Below are 26,012 nucleotides of genomic sequence, written 5' to 3' on the forward strand. Positions count from 1 at the left end.
TCTCTCCTTTCTTCTCCTCTAATCTTTCTTTCTTCTTCATCCCCCTCTTCTTCACTCCTCCATGATTTTTCTCAGGGCTGGGCTTCAACATCGTCGGTGGGACAGATCAACAGTATGTCTCCAACGACAGTGGCATCTACGTCAGCCGCATCAAAGAGGATGGGGCTGCGGCCCGGGATGGGCGGCTCCAGGAGGGTGATAAGATCCTCTCGGTGAGAAATGGCTTCGGCTCCCTTTGCTATACTTTGCTCTCTAGACCTCCTCTGACCCTTCCTTGGGAAGATTTCCTGCTTGCCTGTTTGAAAATGAAAATACCTAGATTATATCATTGAATAGGAAGAACATTGATCAGTCTTCCAACTTTGCCACCGGGCTTGGAGGATAGTGTTATTCTTGCTTGACAGACAAGGCAAATTTAACAGAATGTGAAGTTACTTGCCCTGGTAAAAAAAAAAAAAAAACAAAAAACAAACAAACAAACAAACAAACAAAAAAACCACAAAGCAAGTAGAGATGAAGGGCTGGTTTGGAGGAAGGAGATTTAAACCCACAGTTTTCATCTTTCTCTTGCTAACTTTATCCCTTCTCTTTTGTTGATTAAAACACTGATTTGTGCCTTTTCTTGGGATACTGTCAGCCCTTACTAATGGCCTTAACTTCAAAAAGGAAGGTAAGGATTAAATTTCTTCTTTAAATTCAGGGCTCTTCCTTTCCCATAATTAAGATGAAAAATTGAAATAGAGTTTGGATATCTGTCAGTTGTGCCCCCATTTCATTCTGCTAATGTCTCTTATTGTATAGTAATAATGACTCTTACTAATTTTTCATATACTCATATACTGTAATTAATTTTTTTAAACTTCCCATATCTTAGTACAGGTGCTCAACATAGGCTTAACAAATGAGCAAATCAGAAAGTTCATGCAAGTTTAGAAAAGTTGACTATCAAATAGAGTCAGTCATGTGAGCTCATAGACCCTTAGCCTTTTTTTAAAAAAAATATTTCCTCTGTGTGTGTGTGTGTGTGTGTGTAGGGGGATATAAATGAGTGCTGGTGTTCATTGAAGCAAGAGGTATTGAATCCTTTTGGAGCTAGAGTTACAGGCAATTGTGAGCTGTCCCATGTGGTTGCTAGGAACCTAACTCAGGTCCTCAGAAAGAGCAGTACATGCTTTTAACTGCTAAGCCATCCTTCTAGTCCCACCCAGGTTCTTAGTCTTAGAATAAATTGAATATTCCTAAAGCAAATCAGAATCCAGGAAAAATAAAACTTTTAAAACTCTTCAAATTCTTATTTGTTGCTCTTTCTTTCATTTCTGTTCTCCCTCACTGGCTACAGTGTTGTTATTATACTGTCAGTTGTGGGAGATGGGGAAGGTTAGATCATGCTATAGATTTTTTTTTTAAAATTAATGTTTTGGGCTACTGTTGCTCACTTTGTATGGAAATAATATGTGTAATTAGTATAAAGAATGGAAAAGCACTGACAAAGTGAGTTGTTATCCAGGATTTCCTGGGAGTTAGACCTAGCTGCAAAGGGCTGTTCTCAAATTAAGTGAAACTTGAAGTAGGATGGAACATTTCGTGGCAGAAGTGCCCCATTTCCACATGTACTGTGGATCATGGTCCATGGTCTAAAGAAGAGAAAATTATTTCTTGCTTGTCTTACGAACCGAATAGGGCAAGAGGGCTAAACCAGTAAAAGACTTAAGTAATTTAAGTATAGATCAAGACAAGATTTGATAAAGAGTTAAGTCAGAGACTTGATTTAGAACTTCCATATAACAGGAATAACCTTTTAAAAGATTGTATTATAGTTTTGCTTTGAATTTTCTTTTTTAAATTGCCCGTCATAGAGTTTAGTTAATTAGTTCTCTTAGAGATCAGCTTATTGGATACCTCTCTGCCATCCAACTCATTTGGTAGTAGCATATGAAGGCAGGGAGAATGTATACCTGTTTTTATTTGACATCTTAACATTTGAGAGATCTGATTCAGTTTTGAATGTCTCCTTAGGAAGATGCACAGCCAGGCATGGTGGCACACACTTATAGTTTCAATACTCAAGAGGTAGAAGCAGGAACATTTTGAGTTCAAGTCAGTTGTGAATTACTTAGCAAGATCCTGTCTCAAAAAAAGAGAAACACATAAAACAGAACAAGTAGTTATGAAAGTTATATAATTAGTTTAAGAATATGTCCAGTACATATTACCATGGATGGCATTATTTTGGTGCATCTCACTGACTGTTTGCCAGCCCGCTAAGCTTTTCCTAGTTCCTCTATATTAGACTACAAGATAGGGATGGTAATAATTACCCTCTTACAAAAACAATAATGAAGAATTTAGGAGCAGATATTTTGTCACTCTCAGAAGAAAGACATTGTAAATACAAACCAACTTTGCAGTAGGACAGAAAAGAAAAATTGTGAGTGGGTTGTTAAATATACAATATAATTAGTGTTTTGACACAGAATTCATACTCTGAGTGAAGAGATACTTGAAAAGTATAGGGTTTAATTTAGGACTTAAGAAGAGAGTATATTGTTTGGAAAGCTTTGCTTAAAGGTAGCTTGTCTAAAAAAGAATTAGGAACAGTTTTCAAGCACAAAATGATAACTTTCAGTGTAATCTTGGTTAATATTAGAGTATATGTAACAGGTATAAATCATTATGCCCATTTTGCAGCTAAGAAAACTGAGGCTTGATGAAGTCGGGTGGTTTACAAGTGACATAACTAGTGTTAGGAAAATAAAACTTTGATTTATCTGAATTTGGATCCTTTGCTAAAACTAATACTAACAGTACTCTATTGTCTTCCTAAAAGATACATGCATAAGTAAGATTAACTACTCTGAAAAGGAAGTTAGTTACGTAGTGAATAGCTAGTAGATGATAGGATGGGTTTATAAAAGAACTGAAATCAACCTTTGTATCAAGGATAGAATTAATGGTATAACCAACCTTTAAATCCCAGCACTCAAGAGGCAGAGGTAGGCGGATCTCTCTGAGTTTAAGACCAGCCTGGTCTACAGAGTGAATTCCAGAACAACCAGATCTGCACAGAGAAATCCTGTTTCAAAACAAACAAAACAGCCAAACAAACAAAAATGATGCAGATAGTCTCTGTTGCTTACCAGGCCATGGTAGCCTCTTTCTTCTCTAAAGTGAACCTTGTAGGCTATTACTTTTAAAAAGTTCCATCTATTAAACTTTCTTCATCCCTAGTTCCTTAAGTTTTCATTTGTTATTGGCTATGATGTAGCTAGAAAAATGTTGCTAAATTATTTGCTTACTTTATTAGATACTTATTTTGTGATTCTAGTGATTGGATGCAGGGCCTTGTACTTGCTAGGTAAGTGTTTTGCTACATCTCTTCAACTCTTTCAGTTTGTTTGTTTGTTTGTTTGTTTATGGGGTTTTCTATTTCTGTGGAATACTTCCTGTGTTGTAAAACATGCTCTGTGGTTTTCTAACATTTCCTAAGTTATCAAACTAAAACTGTTTCTTTAGCACATAAGCACATCCCCATTGTAGATAATGAAGAGAGTTGTTAATTGTAAATTTCTTGTGAGTTATTATACTCTTAATATACTCTTCTCATTCTTACTAAACATCCTCCATATGTTTTCTTGGTTTCTTCTTTTCTGGAATGGAAAAACTGCTTGATGTATTTATTGTGCAGTTTCTTCTTTTCTCATAAGAAATGGAATTTAATTTTCTTTTTTCTTAAGATTTATTATGTATACAGTCTTCTGCCTGCATGCCAGAAGAGGGCACCAGATCTCATTATAGATGGTTGTGAGCCACCATGCGGTTGCTGGGAATTGAACTCAAGACTTCTGGAAGAGCAGTCAGTGCTCTTAACCTCTGAGCCATCTCCCCAGCCACAGAATTTAATTTTCTATGGCCACGACATATGGCTTATGCCAAAAGATAATAAAAATTTAACTAAGCAATGTAAACATTTTTTTTTTTAAAAAATCACTTATGCTGTGAATGAAACAGAAATAGGTGTTCATAATGAATCTGAAGTTGAATGAGAACTTGACAGGCCTCATCCATTGTTTATTTTGTGTGTGTGTTGGTAAGAACAGTTTGATACTACTGAAAGCTGTGAGGATATTCTTTCTGGTAAAGAAAAGGTATAATTAAGTTTCTCATTTCTCCTGTATGCCTGAATGAAAGGAGGGTAGCTAGTCAGAGAACTTAATATTCTTATGAAGTTCATGGTGATGTAGCTGGTTCTTACATACTACCAACACGAATGCTCCATTTTAACCAACCCCCTATTAAAGTCAAATGGTGACAGATTGGGCCATTAGTCAGCTACATTTTGTAGTGTTAATTGGATGAAGAGGTTTGTTAATCACATTATAGAAAGAAGTGAGTGAGAGATTAAACAGATGTGATAGAGAACTTTTCACACTAGTGTAGTAAGTCAAGAGCACATGTTTTTCTTATTTACCAGGTTCATTTTTATGTCTTGAATAGTACCATAGTTATTAACAAAATTGTAGTGTAGGAAAGCAGATTGTGAGACAGCATTTAAGGTAGGAATGGGGGAAAATGTGGAAAGTAAATCATAAAAGACAGTCCCTATAATTCAGCTAAGTATCCACAACCTAAATTGGCAGCCATAGAAGAGAAAATAGCATAAAGACATAAAGACAGGTGTTAGGCTACAAGACATATATTATATGTGCTGATTAACTGATTAGAGTGTTTAAAAACTATACATTTGAATAAAGCATTAGGAATGTCATCAAGAGGAAAGTTAGGATAGTCTGCTTTTGTGGGAAGTTAAAGGGACTTTGGACATACTGAATTGGATTCTACCAGAGTATCTAAGTATCAACATCCAGCAGGACATTGCAGATCCCAAGGCGTAAGTAAAGTTATTTTGGAGAATATGGTGCAAATGGTGAAAGATGCCCATGGGAAAAAATTCAGAAGGAAAATATAGTTAGCAATCAGGATTTTAGAGACAGAGAGAGACAGAGAGAGATCAAGAAAAAAAATAAAGAGAGCTAAGTATTCATCATCTAACATAGGAGATCATTACAAAAGGAGACAGTCTACAGGCTATGAGAAGGTGGTAAGAGATATATTTGAAGTCCCATCTGGTCTTCAGGAGAGCATTTTGTTTCACTTTTTATATGAAAGTAATAAATAGATAATGGATGTAGAGGTAGTACACACAGTACATGCAAACAATTTTTTAAATGTGCATGGTGTTTTGCCTGTGTTTATAAATGTATTGTGTATTCCTGGTGCCTGCAGAGGCCAAATGAAGGCATCCTATCCCCTGAAATTGGGGTTACAGATGATTGTGAACTGCCATGGTGCTGGGAACTGAACCCAGGGTGTCTGGAAGAGCAGCCAGTGCTCTTGGCCCAGAGTTATCTCTCTAGCCTTGCAGTTTTTTCAGCAATTTTGCATGGGAAGAAAGAAGAGAGGAAGGATGTAGCATATTTGTGCATTGTTTCCTTTATAGAGGATAGTGGCTTTTGTTGAGAGGAGCAGCAAAAGATGTAATCAGAAGAGTTCTTAAAGACATAGTGTAAGGAGAGGGGGCTCCTTGTTTGTCCCTGCTGCCCGGATAGTTTACACCTGAAATAACCACACAGAAACTGTATTAATTAAAAACACTGCTTGGCCATTAGCTCTAACTTCTTATTGGCTAACTCTTACATATTAGTTTAACCCATCTCCATTAATCTGTGTATGGCCATGTGGCTGTGGCTTACCAGAGATTCTAACCAGTGTCCATCTCAGGCAGAGGATCCATGGCTTCTCCCACTCTGCTCTTCTTCTCAGCATTCAGTTCTGTCTTCTCCGCCTACCTAAGTTCTGCCCTATCAGGCCCAAAGCAGTTTCTTTATTCATTAATCAATGAAAAAAAAAACCACATGAACAGAATAACCTCCTACACCCAACATAGTAAATGGATTATTCTTGATAAATAAGACAGACTTAATTAGAGATTAGGGGAAAGGAACAGCAAGAAAATATAAAAACTGGAGGGAGAAGATAAAAGGGAAAGAGCGAACTGCCTTCAGTAATCTCACAAATGATGAAGCAAAGGAATCTGCTGAGGTGAATCAGGATTAGGCTAATGGAAAAATGTACAACAAGATATTGATGAGTATTTATTAATGAGTTTGCTTGATGAATAGAAGGATCTTAAGGATCAACTATAGCAGCTAACTTGCATCTGTGCACAGAATGCTACTGCATTTCTCTGGGGCTATTCAACTGAATGATGACAAGGAATGTAGATACAGTGTATTTCCAGGACTGGAAAGATGTCAGGAAGCCAGGATAAGAGACTCCAATAATTTATGAGGTGCTTTGTTGAAATTAAAGCCAAAATCCTAGATGGGTAAAATACAGCTAAAATATGAAGAGGTTAAAAGCACTGATAACAGGAAAGAGGAAATCTAATGGAGGAATAAAACTATGAAGAGTAGAAATTATGCTCAGGATTTTTAGAGTTGGATATATTATATGTCTAATATGTCTAGTGCTGCTGTCTGAAATTGTCTCATTTGGTAACTAAGAAATAATTGAAAATATCCAGTCTGTAAAATGAAAGTATTGGTAGTTTCACATATCAAAGATACTAGCAAGACTTAAGAGTAGAAGGAACAATATAAATCTGTTAGAGAAAGAAGACATTAGATTTTGATGGGGCTGGTGGTTCAAGACAATACTGAGATGGATTTCTGTAGGGTAAGTAGACTCTTCTCTGTGTATTCTCACTATTGTTGCCTCTGACTACTCTTCTGGTGATGACTCTGTCTCACTGCGAACAGGAGATTTACCCACTTACTATGTTTCTCAAGCTCCATGTCCACTTCTCAGCAACTTAGATCTGACCAGAACATGTGCATAAGATTCCCCACTGAATTTTTCCTAGACTCCCAACAAATGAGAACTCTGCACAAACTTCATCTGTCTCTCTGCCCTTTTGACCCACTCATTCTGTCTAACACCTAACCTAAGTCTGTGATGAGAATGATGGGAAGAGTAAAAATGTAAATAGCTTTACCTAAGGGGCAGTTGGCAAGTCAGAGTGGAAAAATAGAAACATTCAAAGAACAGTGAAATGCAAGGGAACTTCTTCATTCCATTATTTAAAATCTCTAGCTCTAGCTTCTACACTCATGATCTCTCTGTGTGTCAGTTACTTCATCAACAAAAGTCAATATAAACATGCGGTCAAACTCACAGGGTAACTGCAGGAATTAAATACAAAGCACAGAATCTACTAAATGTACTAAATACTCTTACTGCTAGTGCTGTTAGCAGTGGTGGTAACGTATAAAAATATGTAGTCTTGCGCAAAGAGGGATGTGTTGAGTTGCTGAATGCACTATAGGTACCACTTGTGACTCCTGATACCAAAAAGAATACAAGGGCCTCACATTTGTCACCTCTGTGTAGTAGGAATGACCTACATTCAAGTGATTAGTAAAGGTCTGTATTGTTACAGAAATACTTTGTAAATTTGAGGACAGGACTATACATGAAACCAATGGAAATTTTTTCACAATAAAATAAGCCCACTAGAATAGGCTAGAGCAGATTCACACAATATCAAAATAAATTTGGGGACATAGAATTAGGTTTCCAGGGCTGAAGGTAGGAATGTTGAGGATTAGGAATATAAAGGATAAAGGATGACTTAGAAGATTCCTCATGTAGCAGTATAGAAATGAATATCCACAGGTGGTATGCAACACGGTGACAGGAGCCAATACTTCCAAACAAGATAAGCACAGAAGCTCAGAAGGAAGAGGAAACAAATCTGTTTAAATCTGGGCTTATTCCAGATGGTTCATGGATCCTAAGTTATAGGAAAATGTAACTTTGAAAATGAAGAAACTTCCTCCTGAGTGTTCAGCAACTTAGCCCATACTCCTAGCTCTTGGGATTTTCCCCGAAAGTTTTATTTTCAATAAATAAAGGTTTGATTGCCTGCATGTATGTAAATTGTTCACTTAAGAGACTTAGTCCTTTGCCTTTCTTACTTCTCTTTCTTGCTGTTTTTGAAAGGTAAATGGCCAAGACCTAAAGAACCTGCTACACCAGGATGCTGTAGACCTTTTTCGTAATGCAGGATATGCTGTGTCCCTGAGAGTACAGCATAGGGTAGGTATCATTAGCAGCCAGATATGGGACAGTAGGCTTTCTCACTGCACTTGTGAATAAGCTTGTGGATGTAATTTTCAAAGTCTGTTTATTTTTTTCTTTTTCTATTACGGTTTGTAGGGTTTGTCTAGCATATGCAAGAGTCCTTTGGCATCAGTAGAAGTATATAACACTATACTTATAACTCAGGTCCCACAATTTTTAAAAAAATAAAGTTTAATCAATTCAAAATGGAAAGACAGTAGAATCACTTTTACTTTTTCTTAGGGAAAGCACAATTTGTGTACCCTTGAAAACTCTTGTTTATGACTGCAAAGGTTATGTTTTCTGTCTCCCATTATAAGGCTTCTCTTTCCATGACCACATTGACTGATACCCAAGTGTAACTTGAAGGGCAGCTCTTAAGAAAAGGGAAATGGAATTGAGAATCCTTACATCTGCTCTCTCTCTCTCTCTCTCTCTCTCTCTCTCTCTCCCTCTCTCCCTCCCTCCCTCCCCCCCTCCCTCTCTCTCTCTCTCTCTCTCTCTTTCTGTCTTTCTCTCTCTTTTCTCTTTTTTCTTTCTTTTTTTTTGGGGGGGGGGTTATTAACGCAGGGTTTCTTTGTGTAGCCTTGGCTGTCCTGGAACTTACTCTTTAGATCAAGTTGGCCTCAAACTCACAGAGATCCTGAGTGCTGGGATTGAAGGTGTGTGCCACAACCAATCTACATCTGCTTCTTATTTCCTGGTGTTTTATAATTTGAATGATAGGAAAGTCGTCTGAGTTCTTCCCACAGCAGCAAGAATTTCTGAGTTCATCTATAACCCAAGTTCAGTGTGCCTATGATTTTTTTTTAAATTGGTGTATTGTTTGCAAAGAAGCCAAGTGAGTATTCAGAGACTGAAGAAGATTAAAAGGAGCTAGAAAAGAACTGGAGAAAGCAGAAGCTAACTTGAACTACCTGGTGAGACTCTGTCTTAAGGAAAACAAAAACTAAACAAAAGAAAAATAAGAAAGGCAAAACATGAAGCTATCCAAGAAACAGGCAGAGTTGCAAACAGAATGTGGGTGTGATAGACTAAAAAATCAGGTTGATAGAGACAGTATTGGTCAACATCTGCTTTTGCCATGGCTCGTCACTGTTTCTAAAACATGGGAGAATTTATGTAGGCATATAAATGATAGGCATATATTTCAGATATGATAAGGGTTCCTTTTGAAGGTCTGGGAATTTATTTCCAGTGTTCACTTCAGGAAACATCCATAAATAACTTAGAATACAACAAGCTCTATTGGTCAAAAATTTACCTAACCCTGAAAACCATGTCTTTAAGTGAGCATGTCTTCTCAGGAAGAAATAAGTGGTAGAGTAAGTACAGAAGATAGTTTGTGCAGTCTTGCTTTTCAGTTGAAGGGATTAGGGTTTCATGGGCTGTGGGTGGTTAGGTCTAACTGAAATAAGATGGTATTATAGTTATTACAAGTTAACTATGAAAAAATTGTTAAGAGTGGCTACCCCTGAAAACAGGACTGGAATGAAGAAAGACAATCTAGCTATAACAGGAAATTCTTGAGGGAATAGGAGCTGATAATGACTAGGATATAGTTTATTTATCTCTTGAGTCTTTAATGTCTACTCCACATAGATTCTACCTTTATCTGTGACTAGCATTGCAAACTTAGGCATGAATGACAAGACCCCATCTCAGGAGCAAGGGGGTAACTTGGATACTGTAAAGCATTTCCAAGTAATGACATTGCAGCTGTGTTGCTACTGTCTGGATCTGCTCTTACTGTTTTCTAATGACTGATATTCCAGAAAGAAGTCTTCCTTCCTTTCCCTCATCCTGCCCAGCAGTATCCAGATGTCCTGATTGATCACAGGCTTCATCTCATCCCTTCATTTTCCTGATAGGAAGCATATATAGCAATAGAGGCATTATAGAAACAGATATGCTTTACTTTATCCTGTGAGGTTCCATTAAGTCAGTGCCAAGCAAGGTTATGCTTCACTATCAGAGCTGTTTTCTTCCCAGAGTATCCGTGAAAGTGATGCATCCTCTAGGATAAGAGCTCTTGGTAGGCTGTGTGGTGTCTATAGCTTTGGGTGGTATAGACTACATCTCCAGGTAATTGTCAACATGGATCTTTTAGTTGTGACATACGCAGTAGTCAGAGTTAATATTTCTCCTTTCTTTTCAGTTACCGGTGCAGAATGGACCTATAGTACATCGAGGTGAAGGAGAACCAAGTGGTATTCCTGTAGCTGTGGTGCTGCTACCAGTGTTTGCCCTCACCATGGTTGCAGTTTGGGCCTTCGTGAGATACCGAAAACAGCTTTGAAATACTTGCTGTCTTCCAGTGTGTCCAATGAACTATTTCTCTTACTTGCCTTCCCTACCATTCTCCCATATCCTTTCTTCTCTAGCCAACACATGATTTAAAGTGACTGATTACCACCCAAAACCTTGCTGTTCAAACTTGCCAAGACTTCAAATTCTAGTGGGAGAGAAAAGGTTTTATTTGAAGAAAAACTGGGGGTGGGAGGGGAAAGCCTTGCTAAGAATGAATGAAAAGTTACATATTTTACTAGAACTGCCAATAAAAATTCAGCTATCACCCAAAGAGGAAAAGCTCAGTCTTCCTGTTACCATGGATGACACCTTTTTCTTAGCTGGCATGCTTTGAAGGTTAGCTGTGCTACATGAAAAGAGGAGCTGATTTTTCTTTTTTTCTTTTTCTTTTAATGCTTTTTCTGGGAAAATGTTTGTGATCTTTAATTTGTAACTCTATACCTAGATGCCTATATTGGACACAGGTGAATGAAGTTTTTTTTTTAAATTTTTTAACATTCTTCCAAAAGAAAACGCATAGAGTAATAGACATATGCATATATGATAGCATAACATTGATGCCTTATGAGAGGTTAGAAAACCATACTGGTTCCTGAGTTTCTAATGGACAATTTCTTGGGGACTAGAGGATTATCATATTCCTTCATATATAATCAAGACTCATATTGAACAATGAGTTCTGGATTGTAAAGAGAACTTACTTTTACACTTATCTGTCTTTGTCTACAAATTAAAAACATACACAGTGCTAAGGGATAATTATAACTGAAGAACTTGAACAGCTTTTTGCAGAACATGTATAATGGGGATGGGAAAATTATCTTTAAAAGAGAATATTCAATCAGTGGCATTAGGAAAATAATAACTGAAGCAGTTAATTGAAAACTGTAGAAGAACAAGTGTTACACCGTAGGTATGGTGATGTAAATTGTAATAAAACAGCTCTGCTCAAGTCAATCTGTTCAAGAGACTTTGAGGTATAAAGATAAGTCCCAAGCAATCTCTAGTTGGTGTTCTACAGTGCTGTTGAAGGATCAGCTGGAATAGATATGGGCAGCAGTAGGGCCAAATGAACCAGAAGAGCCCAAAGTTGTCTTGATATATAACTGAAAAAAAGATAATGCCTCAAGATAGCAATTGAACCCTCAAGGGTTACTTAACAGTTTTCAGTTTCTAGTATCAGGCAAAACCTTAGGGAAGAACTGCCTTCCCCATAGGATAGACCTGAAATCTTGCTTCTGATTGAGTTAAGAAAAGAAGGCTCGAATTGTTTTTATTTATTGTTCCCCCCAAAGCCCTAAAACACTAGTTTTGATTTTAATAAGTTAATGGACCATTTTTCAGAGAAGTGGAAGGAATAAGTTTTGTTTGTTTGGTAGAGGGGGCAAGGATATTTGGTGAGTGTTCCTGAGGAGAGTCTGAGAATGGAATAGGAATGAATGGTGCCAGAGAATAGCAGGGGTATTGGTTAGGAGGAACCATCCTGTTCATGGGGTATCTAAATTGGTTTTAGAGTGCCAAGAATAGTTGAACCATGCCTAATTTATAATGAAATAATTTCCATTTTCTAAATATATTGGTCAGACGGTTGTTTTGGCGCAGAATATGAGTTTTTCTGGCAATCTAGCAACTACTTAACAAGTATAGGTTGTGCATTAGCTTTGTCAAGACACCTGTACAAAAAAGGGAAATGAACTTTCTTTTCACTGCATCTGAAGGCATTGTGGTTACAGCTAGGAAGAGAACAGTGTAAGTTGTTTATATTGTAGACAGCAGAAGAGAATAGCTCCTGAGAATTGGAGCGTTCCATGGAGGAAGGGAGAGGTTAAGGATCTTTAGATGCTAACCATGTAGTAAGAGCATTCATAAATAGTTGAAAAGAGTCTATCAGTTTGAATATTAAATGAAACCAGTATGAAAAGAAATGTTATGGAAACTGTGACAACAAAGATGGTCAACAGGTGTTTTAAGGAATTCAGAAAAGGAAAGTTGTGGTACAGTGGTGTCAGAGGAGAATGGAAAGGAAAGTCTTCAAAGTCTGATGAGACTTTGCCTCTGGGATACAGGGAGTTGATACAGGGAGAGATTGGCTTTAAACAGTCTTCACAGAGCTAAGCCATTCAGGACTTTTGAAATTGATTTAGTAGCAGGAGTTACTGGAAGTCCCACTGAAGACGCAAAACCATGCTGTAGTTCTTGTCACAACCAGCACCACTGTGGAGGACCAATGTCTGGTGTCCTCATATTTGGTGGCATGTGTAACAGCTCTTACATGGGCTTACTTACCTCTAGTGTTCACCTCAGGGTTTTAAATTGATTATTGAAAGACTCACACATACAAAGTGAAACAGATGGCAAGGAAGATAGAAAACTGTTGTGTGTTGTTAACATGTAAATAAAACCATCATTTGTAGGAGTGTTACTGTGGTTATAGGGATTCTGATACACTTGCGTCTCATTGGGAAATAAACAGCACTTGACCAAAAAAAAACATTTAAGATTTAGGCAAATATTTTAGTATTTCACTTTTTGTTGTATGAAAACTAAAGTTAGCATAGATGGGATGTAAATCCATTATAGAGTATAAACAATTTATGTTCCTCTAGACTGACTCTTAGTATTCCTACCACCTCATAGACTATATTTGATGCTCCTGCCACATAAATTATAATGTTTAAAGTTTTGAAAACTGATTATAGGTATACTTAAAGTATTTCTTGTATTTATCATTATGTTTTATTTGTAATTCTAATAGATATTGTTTGCTTCAGTTGTTCCTGTTTCCTTTTCCTGCAGTTTACTTGTGAGTAGATTCATGTAATTAATTGTACTTTCTAGCCACAGGCAACAGATAAAAATAGTATTTGTAATTACAGTCTATGCCAGGAACTACACTAAGTTGAATGGTGACACTATGTATTAACTTGAGATGCACATCTTGCTATGAAGAGACTAAGAATGAGAGAATAAATTATTTTCCTAAGATCATACAGGTGGTTATAGAATTACAATTTAAACTCGGGACTTTGGATGACAATATTAGTAAATATTTCTTTGCTAACAGTTCTCAAAGCAAGGTCTCTGGACAAAAGCATCAGTATTCCCTGCAGATTCTTGGGCATCATCCCATACTTATGGCTTGAGATGAGCATGGCAACCAGAACTCTGTCCTTCTGAAACTTGAGAGTCGCCACTCTCAGGAGCTGTTCTCTGGATAGAATCACTTGGACAGCTGGCCAGCCCACATTAAATAAGGACCTCTGGGACTAGGACTTGTATAACAACAAAATGTTTCATCAGGTGGCTAAAATGTGCAGCCTCTATTGGAAATGTTCCATGGTATTTAAATTATCAGATCACGTGCCGACGAGGCTCTAGCCAGAATCAACAACTTGCCTAAGTTCAGAGCCCAACTCTCTGAGCAGTGGAGTAAGAAGTGTACACTGTTTACTCCTGTGTGCTCAGACAGACCTATCAACCTCTCGTACATTTGTGCAACCAATAAGAACCAAATCATAGGAGAGTCAATCTAAAAGACTCTTGAATAAAATTTGTATTGGAAGTGAGAAAAGTTGATTTTTGGTCTCCACTACAAGGATACATAAAAGACTTTATTTTAAAAACTCATTTTGCTTCTGACTTTTCTCATTGAACTTTCAATAAAGACCAGAAGAATTAATAGACAGCTAAAGAGAATTGAAGACATCAAAATTGGAATGGGAGAAAACCAATCACGTGTTGTCTTAATTTCAGTAGTTTAAAATCAGATATAGGCTGTTGGTGGTACTTTTGTTTTTATTGTGCAACTAAACAATTAAAATATATTTAGAGGCCAAGCATGATGGTCCTTGTTTTTAATCCCATCATTTTAGGAGGCAGAAGCTGGCAGATTTCTGTGAACTGGAGGTCAGCTGTGTGTGTGTGTGTGTGTGTGTGTGTGTGTGTGAGAGAGAGAGAGAGAGAGAGAGAGAGAGAGAGAGAGAGAGAGAGGTCAATAAATATTTTATTCTACTCACTTTTAGTAGAAAACATCTTTGATAAAGATTTTTTTCTTCATTCAGCGATAACTATCAACCCCAGTGCAGAAGTACATAGAATTCAGTCACTAAAGTGAAATAGCCCCGCATCTGTGAGCGGGTGGTCTTAGTGTTAAATCTAATGTCACTGAGAAGTACACACTTTGATTTCTTAAGCTCTACCTTTCCCAGTAGTTTAAGGGTTGGCTGTTAACCCAGGCTAAGCCTTTTTTTGTGTTTCTTTTAACTGCAAATCTTTTTGTGAGAATAGCTCTCACAGCCTACAGTGAAGTTATGATTAAGGGATGTCATGGGGGGCAGGGAGACAACAGTATTTTAAAGAATTCTGCCCACTGGGAACCAGATTGTAAACTGCCATTGACTCTTGCATTGATATCTATATATGGAATACAAAGCACGTGACTGTTTACCTGATGCACTTGATACTATAAAAATTGGTAGCAGAAAACACTATTGGTATAAGGAATCTAGCTTCAATAAACACTAATACCTGTGACTGTATATTCCCTCATTGTTATGTTCCATTTTAACAGAGGAGAAAGGAAGAGAAGAAGACCAATGTAGGTTTTCAAATGCAATTTTGTTATTAATCAGCGGATTGATATACAAAAGAACTATATAAATATATTGACTAGTCACAGGAAAATGGAATGATCCTTTTCATAGTTCATAGATTTGCAAATGAAGACAGATTAAATCCTGTTTTTGTTTTACTTCTATGTCTCCAATGCAAACTTGAATTATTATTACTGGATACTTGTATACCTTACAGGCTATTCAGTTCTTGAAAAATTATTTTCCTGAAATGCCTTACGTTGTTTCCTTTCTGCTCTGGTTCTTATGTCCCCCTTGCGTCTCCAAATGTAAACAGCAGTTGTTTCACAGGTTAGATGCCTGAGAGCTACTTGGAAAACAAGTAGGCATAAAATTACATTAACTAGGAAGATTCACCACAGATGTGATGTTATGCTGGTTTCGGCCTCACTGTTCAATACCAGTGCATCCAGATTTGCCTATTGAACTATGACATTCAATAAAGACCTGTTGAACTTGCTCGAGTATCTATGGTCTTTGATTTTCTTTTTCTTTTGGAGACTATTAAATGACTATGTCCTTATTTTTCTGTCACTTTAAACCAACAACTCTGATGGGGTAATGGGAAGAGGAAAGATACCTAAATTTGAGGCTTACTTTTGACAGAATGGGTTAAACACTAGGACTCAGCACTGCGAATAGAGGTGCTTAACAGTTACTGCGTGCTCACCAGTGTTGCAGGTATTATCTGAAGCCCTTAATATTTCCCTAAAGCTTAAAAAAAGAGTAGCTGTTGTTATGTTCTTTTTATGATGAGATGAACTAGGCATAAAGAGGGCAAGAAACTTACCCAGGTTACACAGAAACTAAGTGTCCGCTAGGATTTAAAGCCAGGCAGTCTGACTTTCAGAACACTATGGCTCTACTTTCCAGGTGCTAGATGCTGTATTTTGCTGCCATTTCTTCATATCAGATTTTCAAAATTCTGAGGCAGTACACAAATAGTCTCATCTGTATAGATAAAATAGCTTGATGTTTAAAGAAAATAACTTGCCCCAGATGTATAGCTGTTTGGTTACCAGATCTGGTAGTTTATTTCAAACCAGTAAGGACTCCTGTAATCTTGAAGTACTTTAGAAAATGAAAGCTTATATATAATTAATTTGATCCAATCATGCTGTTACATTTTTCCATTATGGACCATAATATGAACTTGAGTGTACTAAGGTAAATGCTCTATAGGCAAAGGAATAGCACCATTCTGTCTTTATATTAAGTGTTTGGGAGCAATCGCAAATATTTACTCACCCTTTTTTATTGCCCGAACCTAAGATGGGAAGCAGAAATGGGTTTTTGTCATAGTTTAATAAAGACTTATTAGACATGAAAATTAAGCTTTATCCCATGAGTTTGTATAGAACTGAGTTTGTTATTTTTTAAAAAGGCAGTTTATATTGTTGATCATTGATGTTATAGGGTTTAAACATAGTTCATAATGAATTATTTGGTAAGTAGTTTGTAGTGTTTATAGGATGACTATTGTGGTAGACAAGGTATGTCAGTTATCAGCTACATACTGAACCATTGCAAAAAAATAAGTCACTTACTGCAACAGTGTATCCGTAATTCTTTGAAAAGTGAAAATTCTGTCTAGTGATTATTTCTTCTAGTAGCATCAGGTGCAGCCCACTGGCTGAATGACTGTACATAGGTGATGCTGCACATAGAGGGGTAGTCCAAGATTGTTTCTCATTGTGCCTAGCAGTGCCGACTGTTGACTGGAGTGCCTTGGGTTTTTTCTCCACGTGACCTCTCATCTCTTCCAGAAGATAAATAAGACGTTTGCACAGCATTGGGGTGGGGGGTCTTCTGGAAAGCATTTCAAGAAGGGCAAATCCCAGTGGAAAAATACTTATCAAACCTTTTGTTGTACTTGTTAGCATCTTCTAAAAAATGTTTGCTACTACTATTATTTTTATTATTTATCTTTATATCCTCATGTTACCTGATTTCCTGGCATTTGACAAACATTTGGTCACATCAAATTACTGAAAGAAATGTTCATTTGCTTCTCTGAATCATATTTCCCTGCTACAGTCTGCTGCTGGTACATGGGAATTTAAATATAGCACCACCTAGATTTTGTCCTACAACAAGGCCTTCACAGTGTGTCAGACGGACTTGGCTTAAATGGCTGTCAAGAGGAGTGAGGTGCATGTCAACAAGGAGAGAATCCATTTGGCACCGTCATAGATGATTTAGCTTCAGTATTCTGAATCGTGGGGGATATTCTTTCATACCCACTGTCCGGGCAGCAGGCAAGTCCCAAGTTTCTATTGAAGCTAATCATCACTCAACTGAAAGATCAAGACCTGAAAGTTCTCGCATATAGATACTAGTTTCACATACTTGAAGATCATCACCACATTCTTCTGGATATGGAGCCAAAGCAGAATCTGGGCTGTTTTCTTGTCATTTGCAATAATTGATTTCTTTAATCTTGGAATTCTCCAGTAGTGAAGGCTCCTCTGGCTTGATCCAAGGTCTGTCAATCAGGAGAGCCCAGGGGGCTGTGGGCCATGATGATGATGTCCTTGGAGTGAGACAGTACTGGATCAGTTTGTCCTGGGTGAGGTATAGACAGCACTCAACCTGGCTAATAACCGGTTTATTTTTTAGTTCAGGCATGTTCTATAGCCTTTCAGTCTAGAAGTGCTTGAAGTTGGAGATGCCCAGGGCTTCCATTAGCCACCAGTTGTCTACCAGTTCTTCCCTGACATCCCAGGCATCCAAGAATGTTATTTTACTGGTCAGAACACTGCCTTTATCATCTTTGGGGAGTAACTCCTTTTCAGGCTGAAGTACTTGTGACTGGTGAATAAGACAATCCAGTTTCAGATCTATGAAAGTCTTATGAAAGACTATCAGTTTTCTCTCAAAGCAGGTGGTCCACAAATTGCCGACAATAAAGAGCCTACCCCTCAGTTACACAATTTTCTCTTCCATCTTCTCTTGGGTTGTTTCTCCCATTTCACTCTCATTGTATATTTGTGGTCAATGTGACAATACCCAGCAACAGGGGCCACCTTCACAGCTTCCTTGGTTGGCCTAGGGGAAGACTTCCAGGTACCAGGTCCCCAGGGGTCATCTTGGTTTGGGTACTGAACTCCACAAAGGCGGCATTGATTGCTGCAGAAATCTTTCTTAGAGTAGATGTCTGTCCTTTTGTCAGTTTCTTCATAGTTGAAACAAGTCAGTGAAGTCCAGAATCAGCCTGTAAACTTGAGATCACAAGTCAGCAAACTTTCCCTCAAAAAGTCACCTAGTAAACGACTAGGGCTTGGTATAGGAGATTATTCTGTTCATGTGTTTCTTTCATTGGTTAAATGAATAAAGAAACTGCTTTGGGCTTGATGGGGCAGAACTTAGGTAGGCGGAGAAGACAGAACTGAATGTTGGGAAGAAGGGCAGGGTGAGAGACGCCATGGATTTCCTGCCTGAGGTGGACACTGGTTAGAATCTTGCCGGTAAGCCACAGTCATGTAGTGATACACAGATTAATAGAAATGGGTTAAATTAAGATGTAAGAATTAGCCAATAAGAAACTAGAGCTAATGGGCCAAGGAGTGTTTTAATTAATACAGTTTCTGTGTGATTATTTTGAGTGTAAGCTAGCCAGGCAGCCAGAACAAAGGGCTCACTCTCCTTGTAACAAGGGCTGGAGGGAGATGACTTAGCAAGTGAGGCACCTCCTGTGAAGCCTGAGGACCTGAGTGATTCCTGGAACCCACATGAACCTGGTGCCCTCAAGTTGTCCCCGACCAACACTTCAGCACCAAGATGCATGTGTCCCCCTCCCCCAACACACACACTTTTAAAATGTTTTAGGCTTACAGTTTTTATTTTATTTTTTTATATGTAAAAGCAACCATGAGTATCAAGAAGTATGGCTATATTCTAATAAAGTTTTATAGTAATGGATTACTTAATAGTGATACAGTCAAAGTACTGTCAATCTTGTAACTGTACTTAGGCAAACCTAGAAGGTTGAGCCTGTCCTTAGGTTTCAAATTCATATAGCATGTAATTAAACCTTTGTTTATCAAAACAGAAAACATACAGTTTAAAAAAATACTAGTCTATAGGATTTTCAGCTGCTAGGGTTTTCAAGGACCCCTCCCTGCCTTGTATGCAGTCCATAGGTGGCTAAACTATTGTATGTTCCATTACTAGTTGCCAAAAAAAAAAAAACCCCAAAGCTCCAGACAAGTCCTTGTTAGACTCTTGTTCACATCACTAAAAATTATAGGCTAGACTTGTCTGAAGTAGTAAAACTGGAAGAATGTTCCCAGATGTTGGACCCTTTGAGTTCTAAACTGAAAACTATGACACATTAAAAGAACGGCTCTTTAAAAATTCCTGGATGTGGAGAAGGCTCAATAGGTAATGTGTTTGTTGTGCAAGCATGAGGGCTTGCGTTTGGCTACCCATTAACTGTGTAAAAGTTGGGCATGATGGCACTCATCTGTAACACCAGTAGTTGGGCATGGTGGTACTCATCTGTAACACCAGTAGTTGGATGATGAAACAAGATCCCTAGGATTGGTTGGCTTCCTGGCCAACCAGTCTAGCCAAAATGGAAAGCTCTCCAGGTTTAAAGAGAAACTGCACAAAAAAATAAGATGGAGTGAGAGGAAGACACACTGTTAACCAACCCCCTACACCAGCACATAACATGGAGAGGGAGCACATAAGCACAACAGCCTCCGAGAGAGGAGCCAGCAAAAAAAATCACAAACGTTCACTTTGTTCTGTTTTTGAAAGTTAACTGTGGCTATTGCTAGAATTGAAAGTGAGCACCCATGCTCAACCTGCTGCTCGGCTATGGATCATTGCATCTACTTCCTTTGGCTCTATGATGACAGGGTAGTCACCAATCTGATTACAAGGAAGACCAGCTCAGGCACCCTCTCCACTATTGGTAGGAATCTTACCTGGGGTTATCCTTGTTGGTTCCTAGGAATTTCCCTAGCACCAGCTTTCTCCCTAACTCCATAATGGTTCTACCAAGATATCTTTCATTGCCTTCTCCCTTCATCCCTCCCCCAGCTCCACCATCCTGTTCCCTCATGTTCTCCCCACTCCTGCCCCCAACTCCTCCCCTCTAACACCCCCCCCCCCATCTCCAGTTTACCCAGGAGATCTCATCTATTTCCCCTTCCCAGGATGATCCATTTGTGTTGGGAGCTGTGACCCCCCAGATCCTGAATTTCTTGTAAACAGCGTGTTATGCTTGCAGCTGCTCTGAGCACAAGACCCTCAGGAGTTCCTGATGGCAGGAGAGTGGTTTCTGGTGTGTTTGGCTGGGGCGTGGCTATCAGTTAAGGATCCCTATATAAGTTGTCCCTGAACACAATAAAGGGGGGCATTCCTGTTTCAAGGATGACCCGTGGCTCTGTCTGTGTGTCTTTGTGTGTTTCAATCTCCAGGCCCTTGCCCAGCTGGCGAATGGTCCCGTGTAGTAATAAGAGCGGCGGGGCTTCACCCCCAGCACCCCGGCCGCCTGCTAGCTTATGCCCCGAAATAACACACAAACTGTATTCATTTAAACACTGCTTGGCCCATTTCTATTTAGCCTCTTCTAGGCTAATTCTCACATATTAATTTAGCCCATTTCTAATCATCTGTGTAGCACAGCTAGGTGCGCTTACCGGGAAGATTCTAGCCTACGTCCATCCTGGGTCGGGGGAGCATGGCGTCTCTGAGAGGAGCTGCATGGTTTCTGAGCTCACTTCCTCTTCCTCCCAGCATTTTGTTCTGTTTACTCCTCCCACCTATGTTTTAACCTATGAGGGCCAAGCAGTTTCTTTTTATTGCTTAACCAATGAAATCAACAGATTGATATATGACACTCCCACATCAGTCCCATAGTTCAGGCTCTGCACTACGTAGTATGGATGCCACACTTTTTGTCCCTCTTAGGGTCTTCCTTGTTACCTAGTTTCTTTAGAGCTGTGGGTTGCAATCTTGTTATCCTTTGCTTTACATCCACTTAGGAGTGAGTATATACCATGTTTGTCTTTCTAAGTTTGTGTTACCTCACTCAAGATATTTTGTAGTTCTATCCATTTGCCTGCAAATTTCCTGATGTCATTGTTTCTTACAGCTGAGTAGTACTTCATTGAGTAAATGTACCACATTTTCTTTATCCATTCTTCAGTTGAGGGGCATCTAGGTCGTTTCCATGTTCTGGCTATTACAAATAATGCTGCTATGAACATAGGTGAGCAAGTGTCCTTGTAGTATGATTAATTATCCCTTGTGTATATGCCCAAGAGTGGTACATGAATTGACTTTTTGGAGCACATTCCCTATAGTGGGATGCCTTACTCGGCCTTGATGCAGAGGGGAGGGGTTGGTCCTGCCTCAACTGAATGTACCAGGCTTTGTAGACTCCCTATGGGAGGCCTTACCCTTTTGGAGGAGTGGATGGGGTGGGCTAGGGGGAATTGGGGGGGAACAGGAGGAGGGATGGGAGGGGGAATTATGACTGCTATGTAAAATTAATTTTAAAAAATTAAAAAAGAAAGAAATAATAAAAAAGTGAGTATCAATCATGGCCAGAATCCCACTCTTTAGATTCAAGCATTCACATGAAAATATTTAGCTATATTGGGCATTTACTTTATAGAAGTGTTCTCATTTATTGTTTAAAATAAGTATACCAAGGCTGAAGAGATGGCTCAGAAGTTGAGAGCATGTACTGCTCTTGCAAAGAACCAAAGTTCGAATTCCAGTACTCAGTTTGCCTAGCTCACAACCATCTGTAACTCCAGTTTCAGGGGGTGATGCATAGTTAATAAAAACTCAGAGAGAGAAATTGGGGTTCAATCTGAATGTCTGAAAAGCAAAACAACCAGCCACTGACTCTTACCTCGATCTCAGTCCGAAATGGTGATCCTCCCTCCAGGAATCTCAGAATGAGACTGTGTTTGAGAGCTGTCCCCTCTCATTTTATGATCCTTTCTAGAACTGGGATTAAAGGTGTACACTGCTTGGTTTCTATGGCAACTAGTGTGGCTACTGGGATTAAAGGTGTGTGTTACCACTGCCTGGTCTGTAAGGCTGACCAGTGGGGCTGTTTTACTCTCTGATCTTCAGGCAAGCTTTATTTATTAAAATACAAATGGAATATCACTACACAAGGGACATGATACCTTTGGTCTCCGAGGGCATCTGCATTCACATGCACACACATACACACAACTATAAACAAAACTCCCTAAAATGAGCCTATTATTTTCCCTGTGTAGAAGATGGAAATTTGGGGTTTAAGGCGTATGAAGTTACTGTCTCCAGTTAATACAGAATTTTAAAGGAGTCAAAGTATAAAGCATGGACCCCAACTTTTTGAAAAGTGTCCCGTGAAGAGCCATGAGGTTTGATTGTATGTGCACAGACCACTGATTACCTTCTTTAAAAATTAGTTCAAGTAACATCTCCTTATGTTATAGGCCACCTCACTTTGCCACAGAAATACCCTGAAACCCTGCTCCTGCGGAGGTGAATTGGAGACCTAATGTCTTGTCTCCAGGTGAAACTAAATTGTGAATAAATTTTACTCAATGCTTTGGTAACCAATCTGCATGAGGGTGGGGGCTTGACTCAGTAACATTTGATTTTTCAAGTGATTACTTCAGGGAGTAGTTTGTTTTGAGTTAGGTAGGTTTGTTTTCAGATGATCAGTGTTTTATAAGAAATGTGTACAGTGATATCTCATCAATTTTTAAAAGCCAGTTGTGGACAACAGATGTCACTCAATCGCTTAACAGAAAATATGCATATACACTGGCCAATTTTGTAATGCTTTTATTTGCAAAAACTTAGTCATGAGATAAAGGTAGCCTTGCTCTAGAATCAAACTTGTCTTTATATTTCTAAATATGTTTCTCTGGAAAGTTTTTGCCCTGTTTTGAGACAAACCTATGTGGAAGTGACTGTGTTACCCAGACTGGCCTCCCGCAGTCCTTCCTGCCTTAGCCTCCTAGATGCCAAAATTAGAGGCATGTACCTAAACACTTGGCTTGGAAATGTTCAGGCCTAGTGAGATTGTTCAGCGAGTAAATGTGCCTGATTCCAAGCCCATCAATCTGAGTTTGATCCCTAGAACCCATATCACGAAGGAGAGAAATGACTCTCCTCCTTTGTCTCCTGACTTCCACATGCCCACAGCACCATCGGACACAGGCACCCACACATACAAAAATAAATACATGTAAAAACTAAAGCTTAACAAATAATGTTTCACCATTGGCATATAACAAATCTCACATTCATCTTCCAGAGAAGGAAGATGCTCCAGTTAGCTGTCAATAACTTGATAGCCTTTAAATTAAATAAGATGGATCTTCCTGCCTCATGATGTAGGGATTACAGAATGAAGCTATGGTTCCCAGTTTTTAGCAATGTACCAGAAACCCTCCCACCGTGATTTAAAATTTGAAGACAAAATGTGTTTAGGGAAAGAAGATAGATCATAGATCCTCAAAGTGTCCCTGTTTCAGTATGACCTGGTATCTTGTTAGGAAAACATACCATAGGTCCCATTCTTCACCTGCTCAAATCAGAAGCTGGTGATAGGGCCTACAGTAGATTTCAGTAGTTTCTAGAGGAGACAGAGACATTGGGAAAGGAATAGTGAGATGGCTTGGGGTTGTGGTTCTTGCCACCAAGCCTGACAGCCTGAATGGTGAAGGGAAGAGCTAATTCCCCAAGTCCCCTGTAGTAATCCTCCCCAAACAGTTCCACCAACTGAGAACCAAATATTCCAATATTTGAATCTATGGGATTGTTTCTCATTCTAGGACTTAAGGCTCTAATTTAAGGGTTACAAGACTGAAACAAAACAGTCTGCAAGTTGGGGAGGATCCATGAAATGTCCATAGAAGCCCCTTTCAATGAGGTAATAGTCAATTCTATAAGAAGTTATATTTGGAAAATATCTACTAATATCTCTACTACTTGACAGTGTGACCTTTGAGAAGCCTGTTACCCTTTATGAATCTGGATAGATACCTTATATGAAAAGGATAATAGGCTTCTGGTTAGAGTATTATCTAAAATATATGTATAGGATTAAACCCATTAGAAACTACTAGCTGGGTGCAGGGCTTTGGTGGATAATGGCTAGAAAGATGATCTTGTACATAGTGAGGAGATCAGAAAAGGGCCAGAGTTTGGGAGCCAGGCTCCTTGACTTCTAACTTCCGATGAAGAGAGAAGTAATACACTTAAGTAACATTGCATGGGTTTTGATATGTCATAGGGAAACGAATAAGATGATGCCACATGTAAGTGCTATACAGCTCACAATATATTCATAAATCATGTAACCAGGTGGTGGTGGCCAATGCCTTTCATTCCAGCACTCAGGAAGCAGAGGCAGGTGGATCTCTGAGTTTGAGGCCAGCCCGGTCTACAGATCTTGTTCCAGGAGTGCCAGGGATACAGAGAAAGCCTGTCTCGAAAAACCCAAACCAAACCAAAACATCTTAAATAAGTTTTATCTCCCCTTATGGTTTTATCTTTGCACGGAAAAGATTTTTTAAGACAACAGAAGTTTGTAATCCAAAGCAAGGTGCAATAATTCCACCTGTTCGGCTAGTGCTCTGGTGCCAGGGGGACCAGTACAATCAGCCCAAAAGAATAAATCTCAAGAAGACCCCATCCATAAGTTATAGTACCCCTATTATTATAAACCTATTCCTCCAATCCTAAGTTCTGCTCGACTCTTTTCAAGAAATCTTCACACTTCTAATACTCCCACGTGTGTTTCTAGCCTCTCAGTTTCTACTACTTCACTCCTAGACCTGCATGTTTCTTCCACAGTCAAGTGCAGAAACAGGAGGGAGGAAAGGGATGAACACAAAGCCTTACTTTAATAAAGGCTGTCCTGGACACATCAAAGTTTCCTTTGGATTTAATGCAAGTGATGCCCCCCCCCACAATATTAAAATTTAAACTCTGAAATATTGTTGCTATCTTCCTGTTTCCTTGTTTACTAGTAAGAGTGGGAATGCTTTTATAACTGGCACAGTACACGGTGTTGCAAATTCTATGTCAAAGGCTATGGGAGCACTGAGGGAATAATTCATGTTGCCTCTTTATAGAGTACAGTGAACTTCAAGCACTGCATCCCAGGAGGTGCATACTGAAGGTGTGGAAATTCAGGCATATTCAGTAAGAATATTATGTCTTCCAGGACGGAGTATGGAATGAACAGCAGCAAAACAACAAAAAACCAAACCATACCACCACTCCAGAAAACGTCACCAGACCCAAGTTATTATTATTTTTTTTTTTTTTTGAGACAGGGTTTCTCTGTGGCTTTGGAGCCTGTCCTGGAACTAGCTCTGTAGACCAGGCTGGTCTCGAACTCACAGAGATCCACCTGTCTCTGCCTCCCAAGTGCTGGGATTAAAGGCGTGCGCCACCATCGCCCGGCTTAGACCCAAGTTTTTAAGCTTGTTAAAACAACCAAAAAATAGTGACGCATGGAGGCACAGCCAAGAGAATCTGATCATCATGTATTAACCCGTCTCCCGGTGGTGTGGAAGGTTAATTTCACAGCCACTCCCTCTCCCCTTTACCCCCCTCTTCTCCCCCCCCCCCCCCCATAGTCCTTAGCCTAAAGAGGTAAGGAGCTTCTCCTGTGGAGACAACTTGGGAGGCGACACCAGAAGCATTTCAGTGGCATTAGAGAGGCAAGGGCAGACTGAAAGGTTTTCTCTGGCTCAGCCTGGAAAATGGCACAGTGGGTGTTTTGTTCCCCCAAGCTTTCCTACTTTAGACCTTAGTTGGTGTCTCCATTAAATGGTCTGTTTTTTCTTTTTCGTCTCCATGTTCCTTGAGCCATCCAGAAGCACACAAACAGGTCGTAAAGTTGCTTAG

The 26,012-nt window shown here is 39.0% G+C and overlaps 1 protein-coding gene and 2 pseudogenes across 1 annotated transcript in view; 1 reads left to right on the forward strand and 2 right to left on the reverse strand.

Moving 5' to 3' along the window:
* The window catches only part of LOC121452128 (synaptojanin 2 binding protein), a 31,662-nt gene extending 16,081 nt beyond the window's left edge, over positions 1 to 15,581 (forward strand). The window contains exons 2-4 of the mRNA XM_041657955.1: positions 76 to 212; positions 8,062 to 8,157; positions 10,340 to 15,581. Coding sequence (XP_041513889.1) covers positions 76 to 212; positions 8,062 to 8,157; positions 10,340 to 10,480 — 374 coding nt within the window. The 3' untranslated portion in view covers positions 10,481 to 15,581. The remainder of the gene's footprint in view (positions 1 to 75; positions 213 to 8,061; positions 8,158 to 10,339) is intronic.
* LOC121452663 lies at positions 11,126 to 11,241 on the reverse strand (annotated as a pseudogene).
* Positions 15,582 to 17,404: 1,823 nt separating the features above from the next.
* LOC121452480 lies at positions 17,405 to 18,303 on the reverse strand (annotated as a pseudogene).
* Between the last annotated feature and the right edge of the window lie 7,709 nt (positions 18,304 to 26,012).

Source organism: Microtus oregoni, unplaced genomic scaffold (genome assembly GCF_018167655.1).
Source record: "Microtus oregoni isolate MIOR12 unplaced genomic scaffold, Mior012 000009F_ref0000495, whole genome shotgun sequence".
NCBI classification, from domain to species: Eukaryota; Metazoa; Chordata; class Mammalia; order Rodentia; family Cricetidae; genus Microtus; species Microtus oregoni.